Source organism: Crinia signifera, chromosome 6 (assembly GCF_055691185.1).
Source record: "Crinia signifera chromosome 6, ASM5569118v1, whole genome shotgun sequence".
Lineage (NCBI taxonomy): Eukaryota > Metazoa > Chordata > Amphibia > Anura > Myobatrachidae > Crinia > Crinia signifera.
The window spans coordinates 255500050-255520567 of record NC_139222.1 but is presented as its reverse complement, the minus strand read 5'-3'; the positions used below and the strand labels follow the sequence as shown (position 1 = coordinate 255520567).

Genomic DNA, 20518 nt, shown 5'->3' with positions numbered 1-20518 from the left:
AAATGCTGGGCGTTCCCATGGGCGCGTCCCCTGGCCGCCAACCCAGGCCCCCCACCCATGCTGGTGGTGCCCATTCATACCCAGCATATGCACATGCACAGAAATGTCTATTAGGACTGAACAAACCAGAATAAAGTCCCTAGAGTAGGGGGGCCTTAATAGTTAATTTTTATTAATTAACAAACTGCAAAGTGAATGAACAGACATCTAAACAAAACCAATATTTGGTGTGATGATCCTTTGCCTTCAAATCAAGTATCAATTTTGATTTGATTTAGATTTATTTTCTGTTCATCCACTTTGCCTTTTGTTGATTGATAAAAATAAACTATAGTATTAGCATTTCTATTTTGTAATTCATTCTCACTTTGCAGAATTTCTTTCCATACATGCCAAAGCATGGGAAGCGAGATGCGGGACAGTCACAAAAATAGTCCCGTGAAAATTGGCATAGTTGGGAAGTATGGTATAGTGATAGATTGTATAGATTATGTGATAGAATCACCATGTTTATCTCACCTCTCCACTTTCTAGTTACACCTATGGAAAACCAGTACATGGCTCTGTTAATCTCACGATCTGTCCTATCAGTACTTGGCGTATATGGCAACCTGACAGCAGCAGTGGAGAAGATCATGACCACTCAAAGAAATGCATAAAAATCCAGGATGCTAAGGTTAGAAATGCCTATTTGAGGATTAGTGCAGAATGATCTAAAGCAGAAATGAGGAACCTTCGGCACACCAGCTGTTGTTGAACTACACATCCCAGGATGCCCTGCTACAGTTTTGCTTTTTTGGGCATGCTAAAACTGTTGCAGGGCATGCTGGGATATGTAGTTCAACATCTGCTGGAGGGCTGAATGTTCCCCATGCCTGATCTAAAGGTACCAATACAGGAAGCAATGTGCTACAGCAGCGTGCTTTTTGTACTAGATGCGATGTAGAAAACAAAACACACAGGGCTGCACATTCATTTTTGTGACGAACAATGTGATGTGCTCCATATTATTATGATTATGATAATATAATACAGTATACAGCAGGGGTGTCAAACTCAAATTCATCGGGGGCCGCATCAGCAGTTTGGTCACCCTCAAAGGGCCGGTTGTATCTGTAGGACTGTGTGTTAACTCTTTATTATCATAATAGTGTCCTTCATACAAGTATGTCCCAAATAATACCACTGTAACTCAGCAGTAGCATTTCCCTCCTGCTATTGCTGTGAACTGCAGTGCATTAGGGCACACGCTGCCTGCACAGGGGGGCAGCACTCAGTCTTAGGGCATATGTCCTGCTTATTATCATGGGACGCAGCAATTAATGATGGGCTGCAATGTGCCAGTGCACACACACACACATAGGCAGAGAGTTTGACACTTTCCCGCTCGGATGCGTCCACTCCAGTCTGAGCTGCTCCACCACCAAGGACACAGCTGCGCTCTCACACAGGCGCATTTCCCCCTCCCTCCTGTGAGTAGCGCTCTTTGCACTATCTATCCAGGAGTGGGGGGCAGCGTGCTCCCTGTCACTGTGCAGTGCACACTCAGCAGTAAGTGACCTGGAGCGCACAGCAGCAGCAGCACCATTCACCACGACGGACTTGCTCTTTCCTCTCTCTGGCTCCTATACAGCAGGTGGGAGCGGAGGAGGGGTTGACGACCGGCGGCACTGCGCTAGAGGGCAGACGTTCTCTGGCTTGTAGGCTGCCGCGCATGCGCTGAAGAGGCGGCTTTCTTGTTTAAAAAAAAAAATCGAGAATAAAAGGTGAAGGCTGGCGGCTGCGTGGGCCACATGAAGAGGTCTGGCGGGCCGGATTTTTCCCGTGGACCTTGTGTTTGACACCCCTGGTATACAGTATAATAGATGTTTTGTCATCAGGTATTTGTTCTCCTGGGTGCTGGGATGACAGTGGAGCACAGTAGTCATTTATTCTTAATTACTACTGACAGTGTATTCTGGGGGTGTATTCGGTCAACGATGTCTAGATCAACAATTACATGTTCGACCACTAATGGTCAAATGCTTCTAATTAGATGCCTAAAAATGGTTGACAGTGTTTAGATCGTCATCAACCGAAGATCGACGCACGCAAAAGGTCAACAGAAAGTGGTCATCAGTGGCAAGGTTGACACAGTATTTCATGGGTTTCAGTGGACATAGATCTCACTGTCTCACTGACAGCGTAAGAGCTCATGCTGAGCCTGCTGTCAGATGCTGTAGGTGTACTTCTGCTGCTGCTGAGGTGGAGGGGACAATAACACTCCCGCCTCGACTTTAGAGTGTTTCATCATCCCCTCTAAACATTTTGGGGGTATGGCCTAATCGTGGGAGGTGGCGACGCCTACCATGATTAGGCCACCCCTAAATAAACCGGGGCCCAGCATACTTCTCAGCGGCCCTGAGCATAGCAAGCGCACTGCACAATATCTTGGATTGCTGCACGTCCGTAAGCAATAGCCTGGATATTTTGGGCAGTGTAAAAGCGGTGTAAGTTTCTGAACATCTATTCTTTGGAAATCAACTCTGCATACAGAATTTTTGGCTTCTTCACTTAGGACCACATGTATCAAGCTTCAAAAAGTGATAAAGTGGAGAGTGATAAACAACCAGCCAATCAGCTCCTACCTGTCATTTTTCAAACCCAGCCTATAACATGACAGGTAGGAGCTGATTGGCTGGCTGTTTATCACTCTCCATTGTATCAGTTTTTGAAGCTTGATACATCTGGCCCTTAACCTTATCACGCATTTATATTATTCATACTTTGTATCTTATCTTTTGTAGGCTAACAGTAAAGGATGTCTGGTCAAGGAGATTGACCTTAGTTTTTTTAAACTTTCGAAGGAAAGTTTAGAATATTTACAGATTTCAGCTTCACTGACAGAAGATGGTACAGGTAAGAGTTACTGAGGGAACATGATGTTGCATAAAGGTACATATGTGTAAATTGACCAACCTACAGTATCTGCAGTTTATATTTGTAGTGGAAGTTATACATTATAGAATTTTGCCAATATTTTTTAAAAAGCGACAATAGCGGCAGCGCATTCTCAGTCACTACAGGGGGTATTTTTGTGAATACCCCAAAAAGTGTGGAGTGGCATCACAGAGACAGAGCTCTCTGACAAGCTCTCTACCTGCATGTGACCATTGATATGCAGTAGCTGTGTAATGTAATGAATTATCGCATTGCGGTTTGGGCCGATGTAATCACAAGAGAGGGCAGATGGTGAAAAATCGGCCCCCAAATCTTTATTTCCCCTGACACATTTCATTACTGTTGAGGAAGTTACTTTGTGATCTGATAAATGTTCATAAATTAGGATTGAACCACATTACTAGAGCATGACTTGGCATTTTCTAAAGTCTGATAATAAAATTTCCCAGACTATTGGAATCTCATACGGCACCCGGATATAAACCAGAAGACGGTTGGTTTATACGGGGGCGATGGGGTGTACTTGTCAGAGGTTGGTATAGACCTGTTCAACAATGCACTGCAGGAGGCGCTGGAGACATAAGCTAAGGGCATATTGCAGGGTGGGGGGTTATAGGCCCAGGCAGGTCAAGGGGGGCCTCAGTGGCGGGAAGAAGCGGTGCGCAAGGCATCGGGACAGGAGGAGCCAGCTGAGGTTTGCAGATTCACCCTTGGTCGGGTCGCACGCCAAGCTCTAGCTGTCGACGGCAGGCCGTCCGGCTGTGCGCCAGGCAGGGGGTGATCTGCAGGGGCTGGCTCACAGGGGGGGCATAGCCAAGTGCCTACAGCGTAGGCAGGGGGCACGCCCCCACATCATAAATCAATGAAGGTCATTGACGGGTAGCTTGCCTTGCTCACCGTTCTCTGTCCCTACCCTGTAATATGTATTTAGATGTCTAAAAAAACTGTGGCCAATGATTCAATCCCACGTACTGTCTAGGAGCATGATTTCGGTTGGGGGTTGAGAGTGAGGTTACACGAGGGACATAGCACACAGCCCTCGCACCCTTAAGGGAGTGCAGGCAGCCAAAGATGGCGCCCGGAGCGGCATAGGGGGAGCGGGGCTGTGGCGGACGGAGGTCCAAACGGCGGGTAGCTAGGGGGGCAGGCAGGTATGCCTGACCCTCTTTTCACACCTGGCACCTGGCACGCTGGCCAGCCAGTCAGGGGGAGCAGGGGGGAGCCCGGCCGGGAGGGGGTTAAAGGCCAGAGCCAGCAGAGGAGGCAGCATTCCTCCACAGAGCATGGCCAGGCAGCAGATCCCACCCACCCATCCCACTTTACAAAGATTTTAGAGGCTAGGACTCAGAAAGGAGCGGGCATTGCACGGGTATTACAGGTATCTAAGGGATATGCGACCGAGTGGTGTGTTACTAGGGGACATGTGAGGGTGTAATATGTAATGGTGTGTTTTGGTTTGTCACGCTCCTAGGCGGCGATTCCCTAGATACAGCAATCTGAGAATCCCGGCCACGTGACACTTTTACTGAGTACCCCAAGCATGTGCGTATTTCACCAATCAAAGTACGCTTTTTGGACTTACTGTAGTCCACGACAGCTTTGATTCTGCCGACACACCAAATTTTGAGTTACACAGTAGCGCTCTGGCGAATTCGTCAGAGGCTTGGCCTGTAAAACAGCAGACACCAGAACTAAATTATGACGGTTTAATTTAAGTGAAAACACTACAAGGCTTACAGTATATTACAGAAAACATAAGTTACAAGATATGATTAATAGGTAAGTCACACGTAAAAACAGTTTAAAAATAAAACAATATGTGGATAAAGAAACAAACCGATTCAAGGACACACAGCATGAAACAGGGTTGGAGTGGAAATCTCTCTGGATACTGGATCATTTCAGAGACAGGTATCGGACTCATCCCATTCCAAGGAAAATGAACAACATGTCTTGTGAGACACACACTTTTAAGATTTGCAAAACACACACAATCACAGCCCCCACCTCAAGAATCTCCCTGTCACGGGGTTTCCTTAGGATATACCCAGGGGCTGGCTAATTGACTTCCCTTTTGAAGCTGAGCAATTAGCCATCAACCACCCCCCTGGGGTGCCTCCTAATTCTTATCTCAAAAAAGGTATCATTCTAGAGTTATAAGGGAATTGCTTTCCTGACATCTCTTCTGGTCTTGGAAGACATTTGCCAGATCTCTATGCCTTAGATCCTGGAACTCAGTACAAGTTTTATAGATGCAGGGGGGAAGGAGATAACCTCTGCTTTCCTGTTCAGTTTTCAAACAGCTGGGCAGGGGTTGTTGGAATAACCTTTTTACCCACAATTTCTTCATAAAATTACAGGATACATGCAGGTCACTTATCAATAACATTGTAGGTACGGGATGCAGTTAAAATCACGGCGGTCGGGATCCCGGCGTCGGGATTTTGAACGCCGGGATCCCGACCGCCGGGATTTCATACTGAATCCGTAGGTACAGTTAGGCCCATTCCGGCATCAGAATGGCGCTTAATCATGACACCTCCCCCTTTAAAGATCAGCATGGGAGCAGTGGCCAAACCAGCCACAGTCTCCCATGACGAGCCCTGACACCTGCCCGACAGACTGCTGCAGTTTCCAGGTTAGGACCAGCGCTATGGGCGGGGTCCCCGAACTACAGGATTCTTGTATCACCCCTAGGCTCCGCATCTCACTCACCTCCCACCTGATTATCTGTAACACCCCCAGGGGTGTTCGGTGACCTGAGTCTACCGGTGGGTGCTTAGGTGCATGTTCCCTGGTCTCCCTGCGAAGCAGGTTTGGTAGGGGTGCAGGGGGTCTGACCACTGATGCTGCTGCATTCCTACTAACACATTCCGATAATTGGCATCTGTCAGGATTCCACCTGACACCTCAGCCATGGCTAGGGCGGGCCAGGGGCCTGATTCCAGCTCCTCTTCCAGGAGACAGCAAGCTGCAGGTGAACAGGTGTCCCTGCCCAAGTCACACTGATACAGTGGAAGGTGTATTGTGCCATCCTTACTGGCGAGGACACAGCCCACCCCAGCTGTGCGTTGGACTCCTGGGCATAGATTCTCACCTGCCGCCGGCAGTTCCGTTTGCCATCCTGGAGTCAGAACCAACCTCTTCTGCCACACCCCACATGGGCATTCCCCTGAGGTGTATGCATTCCATAGCCTCTGTTTGGCTTGGGCAGCCGTAAGAGGACTGTGGGACAATGCTATCAGGTGTTGTAAATTACCTGTACATGACATGTGGTGAACAACAATTAATATGATACAAATCATATTGGCTATGGCCTTTCCTGTGTTTACCTCAGCACTACATACAGTGGGACAGGTAATCCTGTTACCTTCCCAGAGCTTGTCCTGCTCTCTTGCCTGAGCTGATTGACCCCCCTCCCTTTCACTGGGGGGGAAGGTACATTCCCTCAAAGCCTTTGTGTTTGTGAATTGTGAAGGGGGGCAGGTTTCTGCATGGGGGAAAACCAACAGGTCATTGTCCCCTGTCTTGGAAACATCCAAGTCCAGCCTTTCAGAGGTTAATGGAGCTGAGTTTATCTGTGCTCCGTGGGCCCTCCAACCCTTCAGCACCTTCACTACTAGCCACTGAATCTATTACTGAAGAAACCCTCTCACTATACCCATGGGTATCTTTCACAATTCCCAGGTATGGGGCAGCCGCAGTGGGAGGTGGCTCACCTGGCATTTGCAGGCTTGCAGCCTCCGTGACGGTGGTTTGGTCACGGAATCTCTCCGTGTTTGGAGGGGACCCCTGCTGGGTTCCTGTGTTCATCAATATCTCCTTGGGGAACCATACCCGGTAGAATATGGGGACAAGGGCCCTAATAGATAAAAGGGCCACAGCTTCGGGGTAACGGGTGGCGTAATCTACCCCTATTGAAATGTACTCTGTTCTGGAGCTACTGGGCACTGCAAGGGTCCCTACAATATCTACAGCCACCCGCTCAAAGGGTTCTGATACCACGGGGAAGGAAATGAGGGGGGCTTGCCCACATCCCCAGGCTTCCCCACTATCTGACAGGTATGGCAGGTCCGACAGTACCGGTCCACCTCTTTCATCATACCTGGCCAGTGGAACTTATGCAGGCGAGCCCCGGTCTTTTTAACCGCAAGGTGTCCAGAGAGGGGAATTTTATGAGCTACCTTAAGCAGATCCTCCCTATACCTTTGGGGTATGACCAGCTGACGTTCTGTAACTTTCCCTGGTGGGGTGTTGTGGACTTCATACTCTCTATACAAACAACCATTCTCCCAGTCCAGCCTGGGAGTACCCTGGGAGCCATCTGACTCCTGAGCTGCTGCTGCAGCCCTGAGACTCGCCAGAGAGGGATCCATTATCAATTCAGCTTTGAAAGATCCACTTTCTATTGAGCCCTCAGGGTGTGCAGGGGCCTCCTGCTGTGTGTCTGTGTCCTGACAAGAAGAAGGAGGGGGGTCTGTGGGGAAGCTGCAGTATTAAACACTCTCTACCTATTTTGGGAGCGAGTAGTGACTACAGCGGCCCATACAGACCCTCCCCTATCTGACAGGTCTGCAGTGCACACAGGACCCACCAGGTCACTGGTTATACCTGGTACCACATTTCTCACAGTAGCGCAAGAAATCACATTATCAACATTAACATCAATATCATAACCTGGGGAGGCATCCTGCACTACCTACAAATTAGCCTGTGCATCTTCCACAACATATGGGACCCATCCTGCTGGCTTACCACTGGACAGTGGCAAAACCTCTATATTTGGATCCCATTTTCTCTGAGCAAGAATGGGGTTATCTGAGCATGTTGTCACCATTAACTTATTGGCAGGTGCATGCTCTGCCTGCAACCAACTCAGGTCTGTCCCATTTGTGCAGTTAGCGTCCCCTGGCCCCATGTCACAACCAGACATCACTGGAAGAACAAGGTTAACTTCTAGCACAGCAACATGAATGACATCACCAGCAGCACTCCTACCATTGGTGAGTGAGGGTGTCTCATTCCCAACTAGATTAGGGCATTCATTTAACCCCACAAACTGGCAAGGATTACCCACTATACCTGTCTCTAACTCACCCTCTCCTACCTCCATCTCCACAGCAAATACGGCACTATCACAGATCATCCCAGGAGCTTCACAAAAAAAATCACAACATTGCAATGTTCAGAATGGTTACATACTACCTGAGATGCATCATATGGTTCAGAAGGGTTAGCGACAGTGGGGACAACATTGACAGATATGTGTGGAGTTAATAAAAGTCCCACATCAGTAGTCCCACACACATTTGTGTGCATACAGTCAGAAAGTCCCATTCCTCTTTCCAACATTATCTCTTCCCGGCATATTTCACTATGCAGTCAGCCTCTTCCGGCAACAAATCTTGAGCAACGGGTGGGAACATGCTGCTCACATCTTCCAGCAGTTTAAACTGGGCCTTGTGATGTGAGGTCTCATGAGCAGGTTCCATGACGGCTGTAGTAGGCAGAAGTAGCTTGTCCTGGTGGGGCAGCACGGATGGTGTAATGGTTAGCATTACTGACTCACAGTGCTGAGGTCATGGGTTCGATCCCCACCATGGCTCTAACTGTGCGGAGTTTGTATATTCTCCCCGTGCTTGCGTGGGTTTACTCCGGTTTCCTCCCACAATCTTAAAATATACAGATAGGTTAATTGGCTTCTAACAAAATCAACCCTAGAATGTCTGTGTGTGCGTGTACTTGTGGTAGGGAATATAGATTGTAAGCTCCACTGGGGCAGGGACTGATGTGAATGTTCAAATATTCTCTGTAAAGCGCTGCGTAATATGTATGCGCTATATAAGAAACTGTTAATAAATAATAAATAAATAAATCTCCTTAATTAATTATCCAAGTCTTCAATATGTACTGGAACCTAAACACATAGTGATTTTGTGTCCTTTTCTTGGCCATCTGACTTATTTTTAGTTGACCGTACATTGCTCCATGTGTAGGGGCCATAACAATGTGTGGCCCGGCGTGTCGCTATCGCCTGTCTAGATTTTTACTGCATGCAGTATAAATCTATTTAGATCACCAGAGAACACTGCCAGATTGCTCAGCACACATTGCTGGTCATCATTGTGTCTTGAGAAAGCATGTTTGTGAAACACGTGTCGACATTAATTTAATAGGCTACTGTGTATCTATGTCAATAATGTTATTGTAACTAATTAATTCAATGTAGAGAATTTAATCATAAAAGTTAAAACGCCAAACTCAGGGGACCATTTTGCCTGGTGAAGGGCTTGCCCTCTGTCCCCTCTAAGGGAAGGGGTAACCCCTGATTTAAAACATCCAATTCCTAACATCTATATTATCTGATACCAACCAAAATTAAGGCTGTTATAATTGCTGGTCATAATACCTATAGGTGTAATATTGCATATCAACCACCAGAGGTCAGCAAACTATCATTAATGTCAGATAGTAACTTTTCACCCTGTTAAATAGACAAAACAGGATCAGAATTATACTGAATCCCAAAGGGTGCATAACAACCATCAGTTGGTAATATCAAATATATACTGTGAGAGAGCATATAAATGATAGTATAAATCACATATTGGGAATTAATATGAAGTTATAACAAATTGGCCACTAGGCAATGGTCCCACGATAGCGGTCTCCTATCACTAATGTAGAGGATTAATAGAGCTATCACCCTCATTTGAAAGGTGAATTAGCAGGCTGTATAGAACACCAAATCTGTATATACTGTCATAAGATCAGCCGACCATTAATACACATTGCAAAGGAAAGCACAGCATCTACAGTATGTGCTAATAACAGCATCTTGGTTTGGCGTGTTGTGAGAGAACATGCCCACTGATATGCTGTTTTCAGCAAAATAAAAGACAAACCAACTACGGTATTTATCTAACAATCCAGTATATGGTAAAAATACTGTAAAAAACAGCACTGAAATCCAAAGCTGAATTCCCTGAAAAACTGTGTAATAATTAATGAAGTAAAAATATCCGGCTGGGTACTGCCATATAGCAGACATATAAAATCAGATGACCATGGACCCTATTTGAAGGTATCAATGGCCATATGAAAACAGTATAAATAAATTGAAATTGTGCAGAACAACCACAAGAGGTCAGCAGAGTATTACAAAAGACTCTGCATAAGAACTGCACAACTATTCCTCCATATAAATTGTTACATAATAAGTGGTAACAAACAAATTAGAAGAAAGGAGTACCCAATATATGAGTAATACAATAGACACAGTCTTAAACAGATTGTCATTTATTTGAAAAATTTGTATCACTCAAAGATTGTACAAAATTACTGAGTTTATTTGGCGTTATATGAACTTATAACAGTAACATAGAACACACAGCCTATTTTTTAAATCTTTATGCACACTTTCTAGTCTTTATAAAGTGCCAATCGGCCTATCACATTATACGTCTGTCTGTTTATGTGCGTCTAAACTTTTTTAATTCTTGCCTATTTCACAATCAATAAGGTGGGATCATCCGTGAACTTATAAATTCCACGAACACGGATAAACTCCTCCTTATTTCTTAAAAACGAGTTTAATAAAGTACCAAACCCTTTTAAAACAGAAATTATCTTTCTAGGTGTGCATCCATAGTGCAATTTCTTTCTTCTTCTTCGATTGTATTGGTCATCATTGTGTTCTGAACGATCTTGCCGAGTGAGCTGAGTGATACAGCATCACTCAGATCACTGGCACATGTCACTGCGTGTGTCATCCCCATACCTTCTCCTTTATCTGTGTGCAGGGCCGCCACTAGAAATGTTGGGGCCCAGGACTGACCTACTGACCCCAGCGGCACAGCGCCATACCTCCGGCCAAACCCCCCTCCCCCCCCACACTGTGTATTGTGCGTGCCTGGCCGCCGGCACCAGTTGGGGGAGGCTCAGCAGTGTGCGGGGGGGTTCTGTGGGCAGGGACCAGGGCAGCTGTACCAAGGGCACCCCCCTGTCGGCGGCCCTGTCTGTGTGATTCAAGGATATTTATCAATATATCTTTTCATGCATATTACAATTCCACATGGTCAATTGAGTCTTCTATACTTCTGATTTAGTTACTTCTTATATGAGGCTTATCAAGTCATATATTCTGCTTAGATTTAGTAACTGCACATAAATTCCAGAGCTACTGTACAAAACCTTATACTTTGTATTCATGCTGGGTATTAGTAACAAAATGGCTGCCACAGGAGAGTGTGACGCTGTGTGCTACTTGAAATCTTCCCATTGGTCAATGGCATTAGCCAACCCACAGGCCATGTCTGTCCAATCCTGTCCTCGATATTTACCTATGGTCCACATTTCCCAAATCACGTAGCTGGAGCACAGGTTCAGTCATTACTAACTGTCACAGTTTCAAATGTGCTGCATTCATTCCTAGCTGACACATTCTACACATCCACAGGTTGTCTATAAAACATGAACTGTAGTAGATCTTGAGGACTGGTTTGGCCACCCCTGCCTTAGACTACCCAGAGTTATTTTATTATACAATATTCTCACTAGTTGTGTCACAAGGCCTCGGGAACAAGGGGTTCAGAATCATTCATGATTCGTTACCTCAGGGCCCCATATTAACTGAAGTCCTTGCATTGTTGTTCTGCCACTGGCTACAGAAAATAAAAGGTGAATGCAAAAGTGTCATTTGAAAAAAATGATGTCCTCACTTATTTCCTGTACATTATGGAAGTAGGAAGCTTTGTCTTTCCACAAATATTTGGTTTTGTAACCCATACATCTGCAATAAATTTGGGCAGTTGAACCTTTTGTCGATCATGGGTCAGACCATCAGTAAGATTGCTGGAAATCCTCGATTTGCCAATTCTGACCCCCAAATTATTAGAACTGGTATAATACTTGTGTAGTTTCACAGCGGCAGGTTACGATACGTTTGAAGCTACGTTAAATAGCGTAGCCTAACGGCTGCCTTACTTGTGAAGTTTCCAGGCGGCAGCCTAAGCTAAGTTTTCAGCGTAGCCACACGGCTGCCTAGCGTAGCTAGCGTAGTGACTCCGCGGCAACCCGCGTAGTCAGCGTAGTGTCCCTGTGAGGCAGCTACTCACCGTACTGTTGCTGGGAACTGCATCTCTGTTCCCGGGGTCCCTGGTAAGCCTATTGAGTGCATCCGGCGGAGAGGGGATCATGCGGATGCCGGCGGAGAGGCGCTCCATCTGTCTGAGACGCAGGAGCGTCTGATACGCTTCTGTGTCTGAGTAACTATTGCGGCAGGGTACAGCAACCCTACCGACAGGGTTAGGGGTTCGGTAGCGCGTGTCTCTCCTGCACAAAGAGGGGGTGCGGACGCAAGTGCATCTCGTGCACAATAAAGGAGGCATTTGCCAGTGCTCCATGTTACATACTGGCAAATGCCTCCATTTGAAACCCACACTATCCACGCCAGCCCGAAGCGTGGCGAGCACAGCGAGCCCCGCGAGGGGATGTGTTACGCGTCCTCCCGACCTTTTCATACCCCCAATATCCACGTCGGCGTGGAGTTTATTTTATAAAGTGTGGCAAGCGAAGTGAGCCACCGAGCCCGAAGGACGCGGTTTACATGCTGCTCACTAACATCAAATCCACGCCGACGTGGATAGTGGGGGTATGAAAAAGTCAGGAGGACGCGGAACGCGTCCCTTCACGGGGCACGCTGATCTCGTCAAGCTTCGGGCTGGCGTGGATAGTGTGGGTGTTTCAGGAACACATTCACACCTGCCATATCATACATCTGAGACAGTAATGACGACTTTAACGTGTTAACTGGTAACTGGTTTTTAGTTAATAATAATAATAATAATAATAATAATAATAATAATAATATGAAGATCGCAATTTAACAAAGTAAAATAATATCGAAATTATTAAGAAGAAAGAAAAAAAATGAAACAGTTATTCTTCTGAATCTGCATTGACAGAAACTGCAGCAGAAGTGTCGTCGAATTTCTCAGTCTGTGGGAGCAGACTTAAGGCATAAAGTATACGATGGAACGCGTTTTCTGCACCACAGTCTTTCGCCAAATAAATTCCTGTAGGTAGGAGTCCAGATTCTGGCGCGTAGTGCCCCTTTGACGTTTGTTAAACCACTTACACGATCCCCAAAGGTGTTCAATGTTTTGGGTGTGAACCCCAGTGTCCGGATCAACAAAATTGTAGCGATGGTTCACGTGTGCATGGTGGTACCCTGCCTGCTCCAGCTTCTCGTTGTTATATGCACCCAGCAATCCAAGTATATAGTCGTCCCCAGTTTGATGAATTTGTTGATGGCGGCCATTAGGGTGCTGGCATCACATCTTTCAACAGGTGTTACGAAGCACTCACCGTTGTCTCTGGAAATGCCTCCAAACAACCACTGTTGAGGCAGCATGCATCCCACATGAATTTTCCTCTGTACAAAGAGGCTCTCATCTACCTCAACTATTTTCCCTGGACCGCCAATCCGGCGTTGGGGCTGCGACATTAGGTCCACGGTGCAGGCCTCCCGCATATAGTTGTTATACTACACAGTGTTTTTTTTAGAAATGGACATATGACGCTCACAGAACGTGATGCTGGTTAGCTCCTCCGCCCAACAAAACACAAAGCATATAACCACCATCTTGGCTAATGGGCCCCATACATCAGCAATCACAATTTATGGATTTTCAGATATAGGGATATTTTGGCCAGATAAATGGATTTTACAATCTATCTGACTTTGCCCACACATTACAGATTTATTTCAGTGATCGGCAGATTTTTCCATCTAAAGATTGCATCTTCATATCTGGAAATTGCCCCAATCGATTGTCATTTCAGCTGTTCATAATGTAAATAGATGAAGAAGACGAATTGGGAATGCCCACACATCTAAAAAAGATCTGCAGATAATACCAGATTATTAAACATGTTTAAAAACCTGATTAAGCAATCGATTGGCGATTTTGATTGGGATTGCCAAAAGGGGGAGCCCACACATCTAAAATTAATTGTGGCAATCATCTCCATATCTGAAAATTGTCACAATTAATTGCTGATGTATGGGGCCCTTAACCTCCACCGTTGGTAACTATACCCAAACATTTTGGCTTATCTGAACTGCCTGTTCTACCTCGTCTGGAGCATATAAGCATGCACATGACTTCTTTTTTAATCTTTTTACCTAATACATCCCCCATGTTTTCTTTTTTTCTTCTTTTTTTAGAGAATTCTCTAATGTACTTTTATATAATAAATGTATTTGTATTTACTTACACCATTGTAATTGGTTATTATTCAGACTAACCCAAGCGCTGTATACTTTTATTTATTTTTTTCCTTTGTCACAAAGCGTATAAGTGTCATGAACGTGAGATGGCATCCACGGAACCACTGTGCGGCCCGGACGCTAACCTTTTTGCCGCAGCTTCTTATGTGGCAGCGCCACATCCGCTCCTTCACATTCAGTCACATTGTATGGCCATTAGGACACGTCTTGGTCTCAGCGAGAAAGTGGTGAAGCTGCAAGAAATTCACGACTCCTCCTCCGTCTGCGGCAGGTTAAAAATAGTTAATTTGTCAGCAGCCATAACTGACACAATGTATACTACTGACTGACTACGCACAATGTACTGCGTACTGCTTACTGACTACGCTGGCCGCGGGTACAGTCCACTACGTTGATTCTGACAGGGGCGCTGGATACGTTAAGCGGCCGCAGGAATACTACACTATGCTGATTCTGACTGGGAAGCTTGCGGAAACACTGCGCTACTTTTAACTACGCTGGCCCGGGAACATTACGCTCATTCTGACAGGGACGCTACGCTGACTACGTAACTGAAACTACAGAAGTACCGAACTGGTTATTCAGGGATTCTTAACATGTTGGATTTTGCCAATTCTCTGACAAATCAGTGATCATTTTAGGAACAATTGTGTAAACGTAAAGCCCACACACACTAGATGATTTTCAGTTGAAAATCGCTCATTTTAGCCGTTTTGAGCGATTTTCAGCTGAACATTGCCTAGTGTGTATGCCCCAGAGATTGCCGACTAGCGATGATGCACACTCCCGCTTCATCGCTAGTGAGGTCCCTCGTCGGCTGGTTTTACCAGCATGTCTATCGATGATGCTTTTTTATCCATCATCACTGTGTGTGTATGCAGCGGGCTGAAATATCATCCGCTTTCAGCCCGCATACCACCCCGCTGCCTCCCCCTGCTCCCTCCCCCTGCCCCTGCTCCATATCAACACGTTGCATGGAAACGGAGCAAAGAGAAGAAGATGCACATCCGGCCACCCGCTCGCTCCACCCATCAGTCAGTCCACCCGTCAGTCTGGGCACCCGCAAGTCCTTCCAGCCGCCTGCTCCCAAATCCGTCTGGCCACCCCCCTTCCCCCTGCACTCAACAGCTCCAGGTCCCCAGCTGAAGCTCCACTGCTGCTAAAAAAAAGATGGGAAGAAATAATAATAAAAGCAATCTTTAAAGTGAGACCACTGCCACCAATGTGAGGCATGGACCCAGGCTGCACACACCTTTCACTTCAATCAATATACTGTACTATAGTTGGTGGTGTTAAAGGTCATAAATCTCCAGGTCATCTGAGCATATATCTTATCCCCTGAAGGAATTTCATCAGCAGATAATCCCTCTATGTATATTGGACATTCTGACACCGGACTGCTCTTTATTTATACTACATTGGATTTACACTACGGATAGAAACTAATTAATTCAAACGATTTATAATTGCCCCTGATGAAGTCATGGTAATGACGAAACGTGTTGGTCTCTCTACATCGACCGATTAACACTTGTTGACCATTTGCTAAAGATACTGTTATATTAACATATTCCGAAAAAGTATATGTGGATTGTACTTGCCTTATTTGCCCAAAGGGCAATTTTTATGTCATTTTATATTTTATGTATTAAATACCCCTTAAATACAGTTGTTCAACAATCCTTCAGCGCCCTCTGAAACTTTCTTCTTCTTTTATATATATAAATAAATATATAGGCACCACTGCCCACCAATTTATATAATGGTAGAAATGCCACACATATATTTTTGGCGCAGGCCGGCAATGTAAGCGTTACTGCAGCCACTGCCCACCCGCCAATGTATAATATGGCAATAATGCATACATTGCTGCTGCAGGTCAACAATGTATGCGTTATCACTTCACAGCTCACCATTGTATATTATGGTATAGTGGAAATGCATACATTGCTGGTGCAGGCCGGCAATGTATGCACCACCACAGCCACTGCCCACCAATGAATATTATGGCGGCAAGGGGCTGGGCGGCCTTACCTGATCGCTGGGCTCCGAATATGCACAGCCTAGCGATTAATTCTGAATCAGGCCCCAAGAACAGAAATGCACTGAAATTAAAGGGCCCCTGCTCATACCCCTGCTCAAACCTAGCACATTATGTAAATATCTTTTTAAAATTAAAGATTTTCAGAAAATTCTTTTGTCTCCTGAAAATATCTTGCTCTTTAAGGAAAATAGCTCAGTGTGTACTTTGCTTTGGTGATAGAAAGATCTTTCAGAGATTTTGGCAAAGTCTTTTGAAATGAAAATCTCCTAGTGTGTATGGGCATATCTTCATGATATGCGTCAATAAGGGTGAGATTTAATGGGATGAGAGATTCAGAATGTGAGAGATTTGGTGAGAAATTTCCAGTTTTTTTTTAAAGCGGCAATCATTTATACTTCAAAATCAAACTGGTTTTGCAGTATAAATGATTGCCGTTTTAAAAAACTGGAGATTTCTCACCAAATCTCTTACTTTCTTATTCTCTCATTCTATTAAATCTCACCCTAAGGGCGAGATTTATTGTGTTTACCGTTTTTGTCAAAATGCGATTTAAACTCAAATCGCCGTGTATCGCCATTTTTTTATATCGCATTTTTTCCCAGAAATCGCGTATTGAATGGCTGGCGCAAAGCCGCCTGAAAAGTGCGATACATGGCGATAGATGGCGATAAGGTGCGAATTGAGTCTAAGTAATACGCCATAAAAGTGCGATTTCCGGGTTAGGTCATGTGCTTATTTGCGGCCAACTGGAATGCGATTTACACCAATACACCTGATCAGCCCATACAACATGCTAACCTATTGGCCCACCTTAGTCCCTTGCAATACGCATCACACCCCCTATATAAAGGGGCGCAGACGCCATTTTATCCTTTGAAAGGGAGTAAGGCGTTCGAGATGGAGAGGAGGAGGTTTTGTAAGGTGCAGAGGAGGCAGAGGGACAGCCAGCTTGGGCCCCAACACCCCAACCACTGGGAGAGGTAGGGGAGTGAGAGCCAGCACTGCCAGAGGCAGGACAGGGAGAGCCAGCATGCTCCCACCAAGAGCTGCGCCAGGGAGAGGCCACATGGTGGAAGCTGAGCAGGTGGCTATGGAGGATGAGGAGGAAGCAGGCACAAGCCAAGTGTCCTCACAGGAGGAACAGAGTGCCAGGCACACAGAGGAGGAACTGCAAGAGGGGGATTTCTCTGAGGTGGACTGGCCTGTGCAGGAGGCAGAGGAAGCTGACTTCGAGGTGCTGGGGGAAGAACCAGGACAGGAGGAGGAGGAGGAAGAGGGTGAGGCTGGAAATGTGGAGGAGGATGATGCAGCTCGTACAGCTAGTGGGAGGAAAGTCAGGTTCTCATATGAGGAGAATATGGCCCTGGTGCGTGCACTCCTGCCCCTGTATGACCGCCTACTTGGTCCTCACCATCATCGCACAAGTGTGGCAAGGAAGAAGGGGATGTGGGACAGTATCACCTCCGCGGTAAATGCAGTTAGCACACACAAGAGGAGTGTGCGCAACGTCAAAAAGCGATACAATGACATCAAGCGCCTCCTCAAAGCCAAGCTTGCCCTGGAGAAGAAAGAGGCCTGTCGCACAGGAGGTGGCCCTAGGCAGGAGGTCCGCTTTAAGGCCTATGAGAGGCTGCTACGCCGAATCATCCCACCAGAGGTGCTTCCCGGCATCCACATTGCCGACACAGACAGGCCCCCCACTCCACCGCCAACTGGTAAGTGTCCACACATGTCAATGTAACATTTTGGTATCTCATGTGCGCATGCTATAATGCTGCTATGCTTTATGTGTCCAAAAGATTGCTACATATCCCAGCAAAATCACATTTTGCTACCTTGCATTGCTAAATAATGGACTCTGCATTTTGCTGGGTTATGTAGTTCCACAGATCCAATTAATGTGTGCAGTCCTAAACACTGTAGGCCTGCAGTGTACTTGATTGTTAATCCATATTAATCCTCTGGGTATTTGGAAAAGCACTTTACAGTCACTTTTACATGTCTAATCTGCTGATCTTTCCTGTTATTTGCAAGTGGATTAAAAATATCGTTCACAGTCATAATACTCAAATAACCACTTCAGTTCAAAGGCTTCACATTCCTTATGTAATCATATCAGGGTCTAAAAGTTTGATGGAGGTAAAGTTTTTATCTGCATATTTGGAAAAGTGCCAGTTAGGTGCAAATTATAATAATAGAAAATGTCTTCTTCTTTCAAACAGCTCCAGCTCTGGAGTCCCAGCCCGCTGTTGACCAACATCAGCCACATCCGATTGGTCACACTGTCCAGTCTGCAGGTGCGATATCATAATGTTACACACACACATTGCACAATTCACACATGCCTGTCCCCACCACAGTAGCCTGTGCCAATGCATAATGCATGAGCAACACCTAACCATTCCAACTAAGGTAACATGACCCACCATACACCAATCTGCATAGCATACTTACCACTCTTTTCTCATGTGTAGGTCCTTCACAACCAATGCCTGAACCAACGGATCCCATGCAAAATATGGACGACATGAGTGAAATCATACTGGAGATGGTGACATTGTTGGAGCCTGCACAAAACCAAGCACACCCAGTCAATGAGGCCCCCTATACGCAGTCACATAGGCAGCAGCCCCCAAGCATTGCAGCCACCAACACTCCCACTAGTGCGGAGGAGTTGGCGCAATCCATCCATATTTGTAAGGGGAAACAACTCGCTTTTATGGAGGTGCAGACCACTCAACTAGAAACGGTGAAGGGGTATGTGCGGAACATAGCACTGCAAATGAGACGAATTTCTCAAAGTGTGCGGGCTAATGTAGGGACACAAATTCGTCTTGTCTCTACATTAGACACACGCTTAGCAGAAATTGGCCAAGCCATTCAGGGTCAAACTACTAATTTAAGAGGTCTAAATGCCAATATGGTTAAACAGAACCAAGCAATTAATGGCCAAACAACTGCGTTGATGTCCCTACAAACGCAAATCAGCCTCAGTGCAACTACTTTGTTAGGTCAGCACCAAACCACATCTACCCAAAGCAGTAGTGTATCCTCCACACCCATGAGTGGGTCCCCCACTACTCCCCCACGGCGTAGTGTCCGTACTAGGGGTGGTGGTGCCACTACTGGTAAGGGTGCGAATACCCGGGCAGTATTTAAACATGAATAATCTTCTTTGCATTTACATGTGTATCATGTTTATTCTTTTTTTCATTCACTGTTGCAGTGATTGTTCCTGCAAATGTTTCATATGCTATGGCCTATGGCTAAATGTTTCTGCAAGTAAAAATTATTTGCATCCAGCAAACTTGTTGTCATTTTTTACAAAAGATTACCCACACTGTTCTATTATGTATTGTCAACTAGTGACATTTTAGCAGCCACGGGACTTTGGGTTGTGTGTGCTTATTAGTAATGGGATTTTAAGGAAATAGTCACATTTGAAGGGGATAAGCATTGGGAATTGCATACTGTATGTAGGCGCCACTTGTTTTGCAACATTTCACGCACCTGAGATCAATGATCCATGTCACCTCCATCCATTAAGCCTATGTTAATTTGTAGTTGCCAACATTTGTACACACAGAAAACTACAGTACTTACTTGACATTGTTATAGGTGTTATCATGTTGCCAGCCATAAAGTATGCTGTGGTGGGGTAGCTTGCAGGGGTTGGCCATTATTGTTGGTCTGCTTCTGGGCAATTAACATGGACAGGGAAAAATGTAATGTTACCAATGTATGTGTGTTACAGGTTCGCCATTAATAATCATTGTACACACACAAATTACCTGTGAAATGCTGCCGGATCATCCGTGTATGAACCACATCCCCCCTCTGTGTACCTCGCACTACAACATCAGTAGTTTGAGCTTCCTGTACGACTGCTGCAGGGGCCACATCAACATAATTTGGCTGACCCAAAGCTATGATATGCAGCATGCAGCAAGCCTGGACAACCAAAACCACTTTGGCAGGGTGGTATAGCAGTATACCTGCTGACCTGTCCAAACACCGAAATCGGCTTTTCAGCACCCCAAAGGTGCGTTCCACTACAATGCGGGTAGCAATATGTGCAGCATTGTAGCGGTGCTGTGCAGGGCTTTGTGGGTTCCGCAGAGGTGTCATGAGCCACGAATGACACCCATATCCTGAGTCACCTAACATGTAAAGGGATTTGTGTGGTCACATATCATGTGGGTAATTGGTACATAATAGTAGCAGCCTATACTACATTGTTT

General features: G+C 45.7%; 2 protein-coding genes across 2 annotated transcripts in view; both read left to right on the top strand.

The window, feature by feature from the left end:
• The window catches only part of LOC146009228 (alpha-2-macroglobulin-like), a 193172-nt gene that overhangs the window by 73086 nt on the left and 99568 nt on the right, over positions 1-20518 (top strand). Inside the window, exons 8-9 of the mRNA XM_083149390.1 lie at positions 535-676; positions 2787-2898. Of these exons, the coding sequence (XP_083005516.1) occupies positions 535-676; positions 2787-2898 (254 nt within the window). The remainder of the gene's footprint in view (positions 1-534; positions 677-2786; positions 2899-20518) is intronic.
• Positions 17303-20019, top strand: LOC146009236 (uncharacterized). Its single transcript, XM_083149398.1, has 3 exons — positions 17303-17992; positions 18500-18574; positions 18752-20019. The coding sequence occupies exons 1-3, from the start codon at positions 17308-17310 to the stop codon at positions 19444-19446; spliced, it is 1455 nt and encodes a 484-aa protein (XP_083005524.1). The 5' UTR covers positions 17303-17307; the 3' UTR covers positions 19447-20019.